Source organism: Buceros rhinoceros, unplaced genomic scaffold (genome assembly GCF_000710305.1).
Source record: "Buceros rhinoceros silvestris isolate BGI_N320 unplaced genomic scaffold, ASM71030v1 scaffold32211, whole genome shotgun sequence".
NCBI lineage: Eukaryota > Metazoa > Chordata > Aves > Bucerotiformes > Bucerotidae > Buceros > Buceros rhinoceros.
The window spans coordinates 6,995-21,229 of record NW_010396473.1 but is presented as its reverse complement, the minus strand read 5'-3'; the positions used below and the strand labels follow the sequence as shown (position 1 = coordinate 21,229).

The 14,235-nt window shown below is 42.7% G+C and overlaps 1 protein-coding gene across 1 annotated transcript in view; it reads right to left on the bottom strand.

Moving 5' to 3' along the window:
* The window catches only part of PPM1D (protein phosphatase, Mg2+/Mn2+ dependent, 1D), a 17,476-nt gene that overhangs the window by 2,062 nt on the left and 1,179 nt on the right, over positions 1–14,235 (bottom strand). Inside the window, exons 2-4 of the mRNA XM_010145921.1 lie at positions 12,575–12,699; positions 3,300–3,490; positions 2,292–2,534 (exon numbers count right to left, since the gene is read on the bottom strand). Coding sequence (XP_010144223.1) covers positions 2,292–2,534; positions 3,300–3,490; positions 12,575–12,699 — 559 coding nt within the window. The remainder of the gene's footprint in view (positions 1–2,291; positions 2,535–3,299; positions 3,491–12,574; positions 12,700–14,235) is intronic.

The following is a 14,235-nucleotide window of genomic DNA, read 5'->3' as shown; positions in this document are numbered from 1 at the left end:
CTGCTGAAAACTCAAATGCATACAGCTGAATCGGAGTAAGTCAAGGGAACATCTCAGATGAATAGAGATGCTTTTGAAGTCACAGCCCAGAACAACTTCAGTTCACCTTCCAGAAGAGATCCATGACTGCTAAGCACTGGAAAAACCTAATACTAAGGTTTAATAAAATGCACTCTGAAGGAGAACACTATCAGAACTGTTTCTAGCATCTAGGTTTGGTTTTCCACTTCGCTCCTGCTCCCCACGTGCAGCTAAAACTGTTTAGATACTGCTTTTTTACTGCATAGAGCCGCGCAAGAGGAAAGCGCTTTACAGATGGTATTTGAGAGGTTATTCTTCAACTTGGTTCCTGCAGAACCTCTAAGAAAGCTCTGACAGAGCAGCTCTGTCAACGTTACTTCATCAGCTCAATTTAACTTTTCAATTTGTGTCTCTAGCCATGACTGACGTTTTATATTTTTATTGTGTAAGACACCTGTGGTTTTTACTGCCACCATCTTTTGCTTGATACAAATAGCTGAGGTGGGATAAGGCTTTGGGAAGCCAACGGAAGGCTGGGGATGGACTGCTAAAGAGTGATGCCACAAAACCAGAAAAACAAAACACGAGTCGCCAGCTTCATTTCTCAACAATCTAATCAACCAAGTTTTACCACTGGCCTCAGGAACATTTAAATTAATTTTGTATTAGTAATTGTTGCCGGAAGGATACACAGTTAAGAAATACTTCTGTTTAATTGAGAAACTTTGATCTGCTCTCCATCTTTTTCAGTAAGTCCTAAGCCACTAACTCCTCCTCCAGAGGACTTCTTTCTGGGTCTTTTGCAGTCCATGTTGCTCAGCGTTTATTCAGTGAGCACTGATGACAGATCGCACACACAGCATACGGTACAAATTACAAGTTTAGGAGTATTTAGAATTAAAATAACTTTTCTCCACTCAAGATTTTGTTCAATTTTAAGCAGTTTCCATGTATTTTACACCAGTACATGGAAGGGAAGGAGACAAAGTTTGAGCTGGCCATTTTATTAGCAGCTTGTTTCTACCATGGGACCGTTAAGGGCTCCCTTTCTAATGTTTGCTTTGTTTTTGCCCAAAGGACACTTATCCAAAGATCCTGCAGAACATCAAAGGACAGTTACTTAAATCAGGAGCAGCTGGTAATTACTGAACAAACATCCACTCATAACTACACTCCAGTTCTTACAGAAATAAAAAATAAAAAAGCCTCTGAACGGCTCTGCTTTATGTTAACTGTTAGAACTTCTGACCTGAAGAAAGACCTTGTATTGTAACGGCTTTTCCTCTGACAAAGAACATTAAATCCACCCGAGGAAGACAATAAGATCTCCCAATCCAGAAAGAAAACATTCTTTACAGCAGTTTGTGTTTGAATACATTAACCCATGGGTTACCTAAAAAAAAAAAAAAAAAAAAAAAAAAAAAAAAAAAAAAAAAACAACAAACAAAAAAACCCCGAAGCCCACAACGAAACCAAACCCCCCCGAGACAAGGAACACATCCACAAGCAGTCTGCACTTCTTCAGCAGGGCGAGCCATGCAAGCAGATGGCAAGGCAGGAAAACAAACTGGAGCCCAACCTTATTCGCCAAGGAAACGCGTTGGGATTTTTCTTTTATAAACCTCTGATCCCCACAGCGTGATTCCTCTCTCAGAAGCCTACTTCTGAGTCTGGGGGCATCCTGGAAAACTTACTTCCAAAAAACAGCGCTTTTAACCATATACATGAAGTTACAGGGATCGTTTCTTCTACGTTAAGGAGGGAATAGAGAACAACAGCTGCTAATAAGTGATCAGGACAAAAACATTACATCCCTAAATTCAGCAACTCTGAAGAGTTCATACGTGAATATCCTGCCCTTGGTGCTCCAAAGACTTTTACAAAACACTTGTTAGAAGTTCATCTGTTTCTCCAAAGCTTTGTAGGTGGAAGCACTGGGGACATCTCCAGGTAACTGCTGTCAAGTTACTGTCCTACAAGTGAAATATATTATCTAGCCACACGTACTGCCTAGTACACTACAGTTAAAAATGTAACAAAAGCCCAACATTCAATAGTGGTCTGAGTTGACAGGCCAGTAGTTTCTGAAAGTACTACCGCAGTCTCTGGCAATGGTCTGCCTACACCATTGCCCCAATCCTACACATCACAGTAAGCTGCATAAAGAAAAAAAAAAAAATTACTACCAGGGGAAGGAAAGGGAGATGGGTATTATTTAGTGGGCTCCACACTCAAATGTGGAACATTTAAAACACTGGAAAAAATGTTACCTTGACAGGTGGGGTACAGCAGCGGGAGGGCGTCATGACATTCATATCAGGGCTGCTATAGCAGGGGCTCTCTGCCAGGTTCAGATACAATTCTTCTTCGTTTTCCAAGTTGCTTTTGCTCTCCTGCAACGGCGAGATGCAGATGACGATGGCGCTAGTGTTATCTGCCCGAAGCATGCGTTGCCTCCACCGGCCCAGCGCTCTGTTCACCAGCATTTTGGCACAAGACTGTCGGTGCTCTCCCTGTATGTCAGAAGAAAGGGACAGAGAGCAAACAGGTCACCTTGGAAGATGCACAGGTTATGTGGCACAGCCCAAGACGTGTTCCTATATATCATGTGCTAAGAAAGCTTGATTCAGAAACAAGAGGGAATGATAATTGAAATGTATCTTAGTGAAACAGAAGTTTAAAATCAGTTTACAGGAGAATCCACGTATACGTGAGTGCTTTAAAACCGTAACACTGATACAACGACTTGCACAAATAGCCTGGTTTTAACACATCCTACAGTCTTCCCAAAAGTCTCTCAAAGAGTTTACGGATTATTTACTATCTCATGCTCAGATGCTCCACTATATAAATTCTCAACTGTTTCCTACAATAAACCACAGAAGAACTTAATTCAGACTTTGTACAAATCGTGTAAAAAGCAATAAACAATTGTCTGCATTGTAAAGTGAAATAAATTTCACTTTTAGGCAGTATTTTGTATAGGTTCCTTAGAGGAGAAACATGTTACAGTCTTTATCACTCGCAGATACCATCCTGGTAGTGAAATTCCCCCACAAGACAACCAAATAACGTAAATAATGGTGACATGTAAGGTACGTGACAGCACATGCAAGCACAGGATCAGCCACGTTCTAACATAGAATATGCTGCAGCAAAACTACGAATATGCCTACACAGCAATGCCACTGTCAGGTGCTCTTCATACACGCCAGACTAAGCGACTTAGAGGAAAGTAGTACTAAATTTCCACGATGACTTATAGCCACTGCTCTCACCATGAAGCATTTTTTCTCCTCGTGATCCTGGCACATGGAGATAGCGTCTTGAGGTGGGATCATGTTCCACAGTCCATCACTGCCAAGGATAATGTATTTGTGCTTCTGGGGATCTATCGTATGCACACTAGTGTCGGGTTCAGGAGACACAACAAATTCACCACTGTAGAAGTCGTAGCTCCAAAGATCACCTAGTGAAGGAGAAAATGTTTTTGAATTGTTACATTACACCTGAAAACACAGATCTTGGAAACTACAGAGAAACGTTCCCATGAAAACAATCACCAGCAGTAACACAGAGTGATTTCAGCACCATGACTGTTCTGCCGCTGTCACTTTCCATCGTGTTCATTAGTATGTGGCTATTTTAATAAAACCACATTCAAAACAACATATGTTTAAAGGAAGTCTTCTACTCTCTTAAAACTAACGTTTCTAGAAAAAGGGGAACTACAACAGATTAATACCTAGAAAGCAGTGAAACCTCAATATCCAAAACTGAAACCTGTCTGAACAGTTGAAGTTCTCCATAAACAGGAGTAAAGCCTCTCTCTGTTGAACTCACACCAAACCAGGAAAAAATCTGCCCTTCCAGTTACCGGTACAGTTCAAATACTGGAGACGAAATCCCTACTGTTTGTACAGGGAATCGTGACATAGTTCTCAGGTTAGGGTTTGGGGTAGGATCACATAACCCCTTTTCTCTGCCAGCATCATATACAGCACTAGATTACACTCTGCATCATGATGACAGGCTGCCCTGCACACCCTAACAAGCCCAGCTCATTCGAGGTGCTAAACTACCCTTTTGTCATTTCTTTTTTAAACCTGGGCTCCTCCACAGCCATCCAAGCAACACAGAAACCCAGGGTTAGGTCTTGCTGTGTACAAGTTTACGCATGCAGGTGCCACAGAGAAGGGACAAAGGGAGAAGGCAAAGGCGGAGAGACAGAAGCCTTCGGCCTGTTAATTTCTTTCCCATCCCTCCTCCTTCCCCAGGATTAGTATCGCTTTCAAAGCCGGGCAGTGCTGCGTTAGAGCGTCTTTCCATCTGAACACCATGTGCCAAATTCTGGAGTTGGAAAGAAGCCACGGGAACACAGGCAGTGCCTGGCTTCCAGCAGGAAGGAGAAAACGAGAGCTAAAGCCTCTCCCTCGGAAGGCCTCATGTGGTGAACCTTTCTATTTTTACATCTTTCTTGCTGCGCAAATGAGTTTGGGGTCACCTCACCAGAAATGATGGCCTGGGCTGAATCTGAGTAACACATCCAAATCGAAACAGCTGCTGGTTCGAGTGCTTCCTCCAAACCACCCTCAAGTAAAAACCACTCCATCAGAAAAACGCATTTCCATATCAATTTATTTCAATTTCATCAAGTATACTTGAAAAAATACTAAGGTTGGACCTTTAAATCAAAAAGAGCATTATGCTGCACTAACACCTTCTACTCCTTTTTTTATGTTCATTAATAACTTCCTACAGCGATAAGCCACAAAAAGTAACATGATTATGTGCAAGCACTGGCTACATTTTTTTTGTGCAAAACACACTGCTTTAAAAGTAGAAGTTAATTAAAATGTTGGGGTTGGGAAGCATACAGAAGCTTAAGAGCTCCAGTTTAAGAGTAAGGTTTTGTCAGGTTTTTTTGCTTTGCTTTTTGCTGGCTTCACAAAGCGTGCCTGCAGCCTCCCTCCACATCCATCGCCACCCTTTTAAAGATAATAAATAAGCTTTTTGTCTTCCTACTTCCTTCCATTAGCCTTGCCTTAAGCTATCAACCAGCTGAAAAGACTCTTCCAGAATCAGGAAAGGGAATACTTCAACTCAATTACTCCACTTCACCATAGGAGCGGGGATGGTCCCTCCTCATTAAAGCACCAATTCACCTTCACCGCACAGCGGCAAACACACGCTTCTACCGAGTGCTAATTAAAAGCCCAGCCTGCTTGTGGAGAGGTGCTCTCTCCTCCCAGGCTCACAACAAAGCCAGCCAGCTGGCAACGGCATCAAAATAAACTCTCTAACAGAAGAGCCGAGCTCCTGCACAGCAATTACTGTATATGAATTGCCACGAGAAGTCTTTATGCACCACGTTCTTCACATCACGTCTGTCCCGGATGCAGCAGGTAACATAAAGAGCTTGGGATCTTACAACTACCAGATCCTGGAATCTGTGGCAACACACGTCATAGATTTATACCTTTATTTGCTGGGTTATTCGTACTCATTTAGGAGAAATGACAAGTGTTACTAAATGAATCATTTTTCAATTAAAATACTGTGCTGTATGATAAAAATAACCCAGTGCTATTTAATTTTGTTTCATCTACGTACATCATCACACCCACCTGCTGCCCTTCCGGAGAAAACAGCCGAGTAATACTCCAATTCAGGGAATCTTTCTCCAAGGCAGCAGCGGCTCCTCATGGGGATAATGGGTAATATCACGTGGCTTATAAAGGAGACTCCAAGGATTCTGAACTTGGAGGGTATGCAGGGACTCCTGCATACTGTATGATGAGTTCCCAACCTCACAAATCACAGGCCAAACCCCTGACCAGGAGCCCAACCTTCCCAGTGGCCGCTAAGGCCTTCCAACCTCCACCAGAGTCTCCTCCACAGTGAGCTGCCCTTCTGAAGGCCACGGGTGATCTATACACCAAGGTGTGGGCTTGACACAGGAATTCATAGCTGGCATGCCATGATTTGCGTTAGAACAGCCGCCAGACTACCTGGCAATACTAGTCCACGACTTTGGCCAAATCCAGGCGTGAAACTAAGCCACTGCCCTACAGTACTACCATCGGTCTTAACCGGCAAGGGGGCAGAAAGAGAGAAGATTAGGTTATTCACAAAGTTGTACGATGGAACAGCATTAATGCACAATCAGGTATTGACTGATCACTCCAAACCAGACCCGAACTAGGTGTCACAAACTGAAAAACAATTCTTTTGTTCTTTGAACAGGAAAAATTCCTCAAAGTATATTTGAAGCCTGAGGCATAGAGAAAACTCCTGATTCTTTCTTCCTCAGCCTAGAAGGAAACAACCAGAACTTGCCCTAAAGCATAGGGAAAATTGCCTTCCATGTGAATCTATCGTCAGTCCACTCCCATAAATCCCCAAACTCCAACTAATCAAGCAGGCAAGTGATCCCTGGCAGAGCACTACTGCACAAAGAACGCCTCGTCTCGAGAGGAGTTCTCATAGAGCTGCAACTCCAAGCCAGCAAAGGCCAACCCGTGTCACTAGGGTGAGCTACTCTCTTTTTTTTTTTTCCCTGTAAAGGGCAGAGCACCACAGATTAAGGCAATGCTTTTTAGAGCTGCTGCATAGACAGAATACTCATGTCAGCTGTCTGTCCTTCTCTGGCCAGCTGGAGGGCGCAGCATCCACAGCAGCTGAGGAGTATGTGACAAACTTCGGAAGAGTCACTTTACACTGCACCCTCTGTCACAATTCCAGGACAGAAAAAGGGAGAGCAAAGCAAGCCAGAAAGAGAAAGCCCACTTTTCCCTGGGCTTTTCAAAGTGCTCTGAAATGTTTAATTCTGCCCCAAAGTGAGTAGACAGACAAGTGACCCTTCAGCAGACTGGGAAGCCAAGACTGCCAAAGGCTGGGATTACACGACGGAGTGCCAGGCTCTCAGACAGCGTTTTATGAGCTGTACTATTTTTGCTCCAAATTAAAACCCAAACATTTACCAAACTTAACAATCCTGTTCCCTAAAAACTTACAGAACCGGAATATTTCTCTTGGTGTGAGGTTCACTTCCAAACAAAAAAAATTGGTATTAGTGGAATTCCTTCCACATATTCTAGAAAAATCATACCTGTTTTAGTCATGACTTGGAACCAGAATAATATACAAAGATCTACACAAAAATTACACTGCTTCTTCCAAAATGGAAAATAGATGTTTTAAATCATATACTAAAAGAGCAGGAAACTAATTTAGCTACTTGTAAAATATCAAAATATGTAGTCTATCTTATCTGCTTTCTATTACCTTTTAAAATACAATTAAAAAACCCTCCTTTTAAAATACAGTGGAGAAACCTCAGCTGCCGCCAGGAAAGTAATTGAAGTTATAAACAAAAACACCCATCACACAAGTAGACTGGATTGGATTAAGCCCAAAGCCTTCTTATAGCAAAAGTATGGTCAGAAGTCATATAAATCAAGCCTTTCATTTATGTTTCTGGAGCATGCTGTTTTGAATACAAAAATATCCTTTGGTTGTAATAGAGGAAAGAAAAGTTTACTTTCATAAGTCAGTCCAAAACAAAAACCCAGTTTGATTAATCCCAGATCTTTCTAAAATGAAGTTTTATCTAAAAGGTCTGTTAGTACAAAGAGAAGACTTGCAGAACTTCCTTTTTTCACTGTCAACAAGGCAGCGCTGCTAGAAGCGAGGCAAATCTCCGACGTGTGCGGAGAGCAACCACTGCGAACCGCTCCAGCTGAGCTAGAACACATTTTCCCCAGAGCTGACAGCAAGCTGGTGCTACAGCCACGAGAGGGCAGCTCCACAGCAGCCCACAGGGGAACCAGCGCTGTGGCCTCTCAGCCCAGCAGCAACCACACACAGGTCAGTCTGAGGGATGGCACAAAACTGAGAGCAACAGCAAGCAGAAGAACTACAAGAAGCACTTGAGGCCTTAAAACCTTCACTACTCCTGTAGGAGCTTCTTTTACCTGTTTCCGTCAAACCTGCTGAAAGAATGACACCCACTTAAATGAACTGCGCGAGCTCACAGTTGTAATGTCACGATCTTCACCAAGGGGCCTACGAACAAGCAGGAAAAAAGAACCAAGAAGCAGCCACTGGGTAGCAGTGACTGTTCTATTTGGTAACATTTCTAAAAAACAAAGTATTTAAATGCATATAAAAAATCCTAAACCCTTATACAGGAATCTCGTTAGACCATCTGAGGTCAGCCACACCCTCTTCTCTCGGGTTTCACGGTTTGCACATTCAGAGAGCTTCACAGAATAATTTTGGCATTCGGTAAGTTCTCAGGGAAACTGCTTCCACTCACTGTCAGAGCCAACATGCTTGTAGCAGCTATACACTGAGCGTTCGCTGTTCTGACACATAACCCTCTACAGGGGTCAGCAGGGAACTCATGTTCTTAAGAGAAGTCAAACCCCTATGGTGGAGGCCACTCCACCTAAAACTGTGGTGAGTCTATTATATTTCTACGTAAAAATCAGGGAAAAGATACTTCTTGATGCTACATGAATAAGTGGTTTAACTAGCAGGTTCTTGGTTCACTTTTCATCATTAATTTAAAAAAATCAATAAGAAACCCCACACTACACAGCTACAATACTGTAAGGCAATCCCTTACTGCATAACCCTTCTGACAGCTGCAAATTTTGGCTCTGTATTAGTTCCCAAGAAAAGGGGAGAAGGAGGAGGGAAAAAAGTCCATAAAAGATTACTAGATTTAGACCTGAACTAATTTACCAGCAAGAGATATCCTACTCGATTTAGGAAACAATCAAGACTCATTTCTGCCATCACATGCATTACAAGTCAACTTGATCAGCTGGGGGACAGCTGGGGATAGCAACTTAAACAGCAACTTCAGAAAACTACAATGAGTGTAAGTTACACTCACAATCTGCAGAGCTCAGTGATTCGTCACACCATTTACCTACTTTTTTTTTCTTTTTTTCCTACATTCTGTTCTTGTTTCAAGTTTCACCAAAAGATATTCAGAGCTCAGACTGTGGTTTTTCTGGACTTCTAACTTTGTAGAACCACCTTTCAAAGTTACACACACAACCAGATTTGACTTCAAAAGTGGTTTCCAAAGATCAAAACTCTTCGTTCCATTTTTCCACAATGGGTTTCAGCACATGGGAACAAAACACACACCATTTTGTACACTTACAGCCTTGTGCTCATCTCCCCAGAAACAAGCCTACGTTCAGGTATTCAGATAGATGGTATCACCGAAACATAACCTCTCTGCTAGCGTGTACCCGGCTGTTGTGTCGTACACTCACGGGGCAGGTTGCTTCTCTCAGCATTCTCTCCCCAAGACACGCACATACAGCACACTCACGGAGTCTACAACGCCTTCCCAAGGGGTTTGCTTCTCTGCATAGGGAGACAATAGCTAATACACCATGCAATGACACACACAGACTCTTCAGAAACACCCAAGCAAGTTACATGAAGGCTTGCTGCCCCTGAGCAGATAGATGCTCTGCAGTATCCAGCACCCTGCACACTCACAGCCTTACGCAAGGGGATCCGAGTAATCCGAGTCACCTCACACCTGTTTTAAGCAACAGGCTGTAACCATGAAATCATGGGTGCCAGGAATCTTTCTCAAACCCTTACGCTGCTCTAAGGAAACAAAATGCTCTTCTGATCAGAATGGGTAGCAAGTCCCAAGGTGAACAGTCCTGAGACCGCACGGGATTCGCAAGTACCTATTACAAGCAAATTGGAGTAAAGAAAAAGGTTTTTGTTGCCCAGAAAAGATTAGCGGAAGTAGTGATGTTTAAAACGCAGAATACTCTGCTACAGCTCAAAACATTTCACTCAAAGACTTAAAACGTGTATACAGTAGAAGTGGGATACAGATCCGTTAGAGAGACAGTATGAAACCTAAATATTTCTGACTGGTTATTGGGCTGTAAATATATTAAACATTACTTAAATGCAGGCATTGCTGTGGCAAGATGCCGTGGTAATGAAAAGTGCATACCACAAATGTCTATTTAGGGCAGAAAGACACTGTACTCCATCAGAACAGGAAAGGGAATGCCTAGAGAATTAATCTGGCCAGAAGGACTTCTATTGCACCTTTCTGCTGTCCAAATATTTGACCAAGGCAATGCTTTTCCACAGTGTTTTATTCCTGCTATTTCTAAACTGCTGCCATGCTCCTCACAGTAAGTCCTAGACTTAAGGGCTGGATGAGGGATGAGACCACACCAAAATATTTTAAAAGTGTTATAAAAGACAGACAGTTTTAAAAAAAAAAAAAACACTATGTTCTAGAGTTTTTAATCAGATCATCTTCCCACTTTAAAGAGAGTAAATCTGCAGCCGTAGTTCTCTCCACAGTGCAGAGCAGAGTGTCGAAAGACTCCCGCTCAACTACTAAAAATCACTGTCCAGTTGTCTAGTCTGGAATCCGTACGGGATTTCTATCAAGAGTTTGGACTTGGCAAAAAGAATCACTGTGCTAGATCTTCATGGGATTGACTGGAGCATTGGTAACCAGTATACGTCACCAGTGACAGTTACTACTCTGCTTGGAGAGGCTCCAGCGCTGCAAGAGCTCTCTGCCAGCCAGGGTAGTAATCTGGGCGCCAGCCAAGAGGTCGGGCAGGCCTCAACAGCATGAATGCAAATGGCTTGAGCCGTGGTAGGTCTTTTGTAAGGACCGTAAGGGGCATGCTGGCCTCCGAAAGAAGTTAAATCCTGTTTCCAAACTGCGAGCGTCTGTGCACCATCTGGGGCCTACAGAGCGAAGCAGCTGTGATCCCTTTTCCAAGAGGTTTGTCATACCTCCCTCAGAAGGGGATGTGAAGAGGCTACGGAGGCTCCTTGAGCAAGCAAACACCAAAACGCTGTCACATTGTAAATCTGCTTCTCTGTGATTTGAAGACACCAAAGCCCTCTTTTAAGCATTCTAATCTGCTAACTCTTGAAACCAAGAATTGTTTATAAGAGAAGCATTCTCCTTTCTTGGACCTGAAACTCTCCAGCAATCCCCTTCATCCACATAATGGGAAATCATGCAATAGGGGGCTAACAGATGCATCATTCCTCAAATTCCCACCTGCACACAAAACCCAGCCAAATTTTTTGTTCAACTCGCTGAGAGGAATCGGATCAAAAGTCATCCAGCTATTTCGACAAACAACAAACTTGCAATCATAGGAATGAAAGATTCATCAAAATGAAGCACACACTTTTTGTAATCCACGAGGAGCGCATACTCTTCTGCATAGAAGGGGAGAGGAGGGCCATATTGCTCAGCAGATGAAGATGTCTGTTTGCTAGTCATCTATTAACTCCAAACGATCTACTCAAATACTCAAGTCAGTTTTACTAACCATAAAATAAGCAACCATCTCGCCTAAAACATGACACAAAGATACAGAGAAAAATGTCCATAAAAGCTATAAAATTTTATTTTTATTGAAAGATTGCTACTCAGCCACTCGTGACTCCTCCCTTGATAAACAGCTATCTTTTACAATGTTAGTTATCACAGCAAAATTCTTCTTAACAATGGACAAATCCTTGTGAAACAGTAACCACAGCCTCCGAAACAAGACACAGTAATGCTATGCAATTATCAAGATGACCACCGTCCCAGGAACAGACTGTCCCATGACACGCTGGCAAGCTGATCTAGGAACACTGACAACACTATCACATAACTGTCAAGCTTGCCAAGAAGAAATTAAGGACAGTTTTCACAGATAAAAATATGGTACCATGTTAACACAAAATTGAACCTATACTGGGCGTATCTGGATAGAGAATTCTTCACTGGGGCAAAGGAAGGACACAATGAACTGCAGAAGATTGGGGTGCTGCAATGAAATTTAAAGAAAAAAGCTGACCAGAAAACACCACTACTCCCGGGCAAGAGGTATCCAAAGATTCAGTTATGAAGTGCTTCCCATAAACCATTCATAACAAGGGTGCTGGGTACTGTAATACGCCTTTTGTCCTCTGAAGTGTTCCTCAAGAATAGTTTCCCACTACCAATATTCTCGCAAAGTCAAGCTATAGATAAAGCACAGACTTGACCTTCACCCCTTTGTTCATTCTATGCTAAGTCTTGAAAGAAATCAGATTCACTGCAAAATGAAGACTGAAGTAATTCATACACTATGCAGCAAAACCTACTCTTACCATCACCCAGTCAAAAATTATAGTCCTGTTATCTCAGTAAGAACAAGACAGATGTGCTCTCCATCTTGCAGACGCTGCATCGTACATTCCTGTTTGCAACAGAAACAAAGCACCATCATTCTAAAACTGACATTGAAAATCCTGCATATTATAGCGCAAGTCCTTCACTCACCAATGACACCTTCTACAGCTTCATTTGAAAAATGAAACCCGTATTGTATTAAAAACACTTTAAAAAGGCCAAAACTTTCAGATAACCTTGTAACCAAGGCAAGTAAAACCCTCTGAACTGTGTGTTTTGGCAAAACAGGCTACCGATTCAGCTGGTGGCCGGTACACAGTGGTGTCTCACTTTCCAAACACAGGCACGACTTACCGAGTGCTCTAGCAACTGCCAGGAATGGGATCTGGTCAATGATGGTGCTGCGGCGCACAGGGCCATTGTGAGTCAGACGAGGTCTCTTCCAAACGACACGATTCACCCCAGACTTGTTGATCACACTAAAACCATCAGAAAGAGGCAGGAGTTAAAAAGGAATTAAGTGAAAGCATGAACGTTAGTTTCCATGACACAAAACCAGTTAAATATGCAAACATGAAGTCAGTAATGACAGCACCCTCAAGGAAGTCCACAGCACAATTAACTCCAAACACACGGTGTCACTTCGATACTTTCATCCCATATTAAGCCGAAGGAAAAAATGAGAGATGATGAGCAGAAGAAAAAGCAGGGGAATTAAGACCTGGAAGAAATTCTGGCTGGCTGCAACAACCAGATGTAAGAGTATCTTTCTAATCTGTCAGACGAAAAACAGAACTGAATTTGCTTTCCTCAGATGAGGACCATCAACACCAACGCACTTGGGTGGAAAGATCATGCAGTTCCTCCTCAGTCTTCTCCATCTGCTAATGTTTGGCAGTAAAGAGCAGCATGGTATCATTGGGGGAAAAAAAAAAAACAACAAAGGAGCAGTTTCTGGAGGGATTTCCTTAACGGTGCATAAATAAAAGAGGAATTGTTCATAGCTGATCTGCTGAAAGCAGGAGAGAGGAAGGAGCAGCTCTGCATTTGAATATGAACACCTGCTCTAAGGCACTGAGCACTGGTTTTAGTTATCACAGACAGCATTAGAAGGGTCGAAGCAGAAGCTACAGAGCAAGAAAATGGGGCAGCTGCTGTCAGGCAGGGAAAAAAGAAGAACAGAGAGAGTATGAGCCATGGAGGAAGAAAAGGTAATGGAACAAGGTACCAGCAAAGCTTGGCCCCAACCAAGTTCAGAACTAGATACTTAAAAGTAGTTTTTATGCAAGAACAGCCATTGGTAACGAGCAGCTCTGGAACAGCCTCAAGATTCCCCATACCAAAGCTATTCAAGATGCACCTCCTGAGACTTCAAAGGCCTTAACAACAAGGGCATGTTTAGCTCCGTCCTCTGACCTGCACAGTGCAAAGTCGAACACCATATCCTAAAAATCGATCTCACCCACTCGCACAACTGATAACCACACAAAGCCAACTCCAGTTTTATCAGACAGACGACCTCACCCCACACTCAGAGACTGTTACTAGGAAAACATCCTTTTTAATGAGAGAGGCAACTAGCTCTCCCACTAACGGTTCCAAATCCGCTCTCACGAAAGATGAGGTTAACAGCATAGCTGTATAGTTCCACCTCACTCCTATCATTTGCCTCATGACAGCCTGCAACAGCCAGCCCGGGAATAACAGAAGTACCACCAGGAAAGAGGTTGGTTGTTTTTTTAGTAAGTAAATAACCATTCCTGGTGCTACAAAGTTCCAGGAAATACTCCTTTAAAGCTTTAGGGACTTTCAATCTCTGGAACTTGGAAACCTATAAATTTTTTAAAAACTACTAGTCTCTAGCAAAACTGTGAGTTATCCGTTCTGAAAACCACCACTAGAGCTAACTGAGCAACCTCCACCTGCTAGAGACACAAATATCTGAAGGTTAATGAGCTGACAAGGTTCTTCTACAAATGATGTCAACAGGAAAACCTTCAGTGATCTCTGCCTCT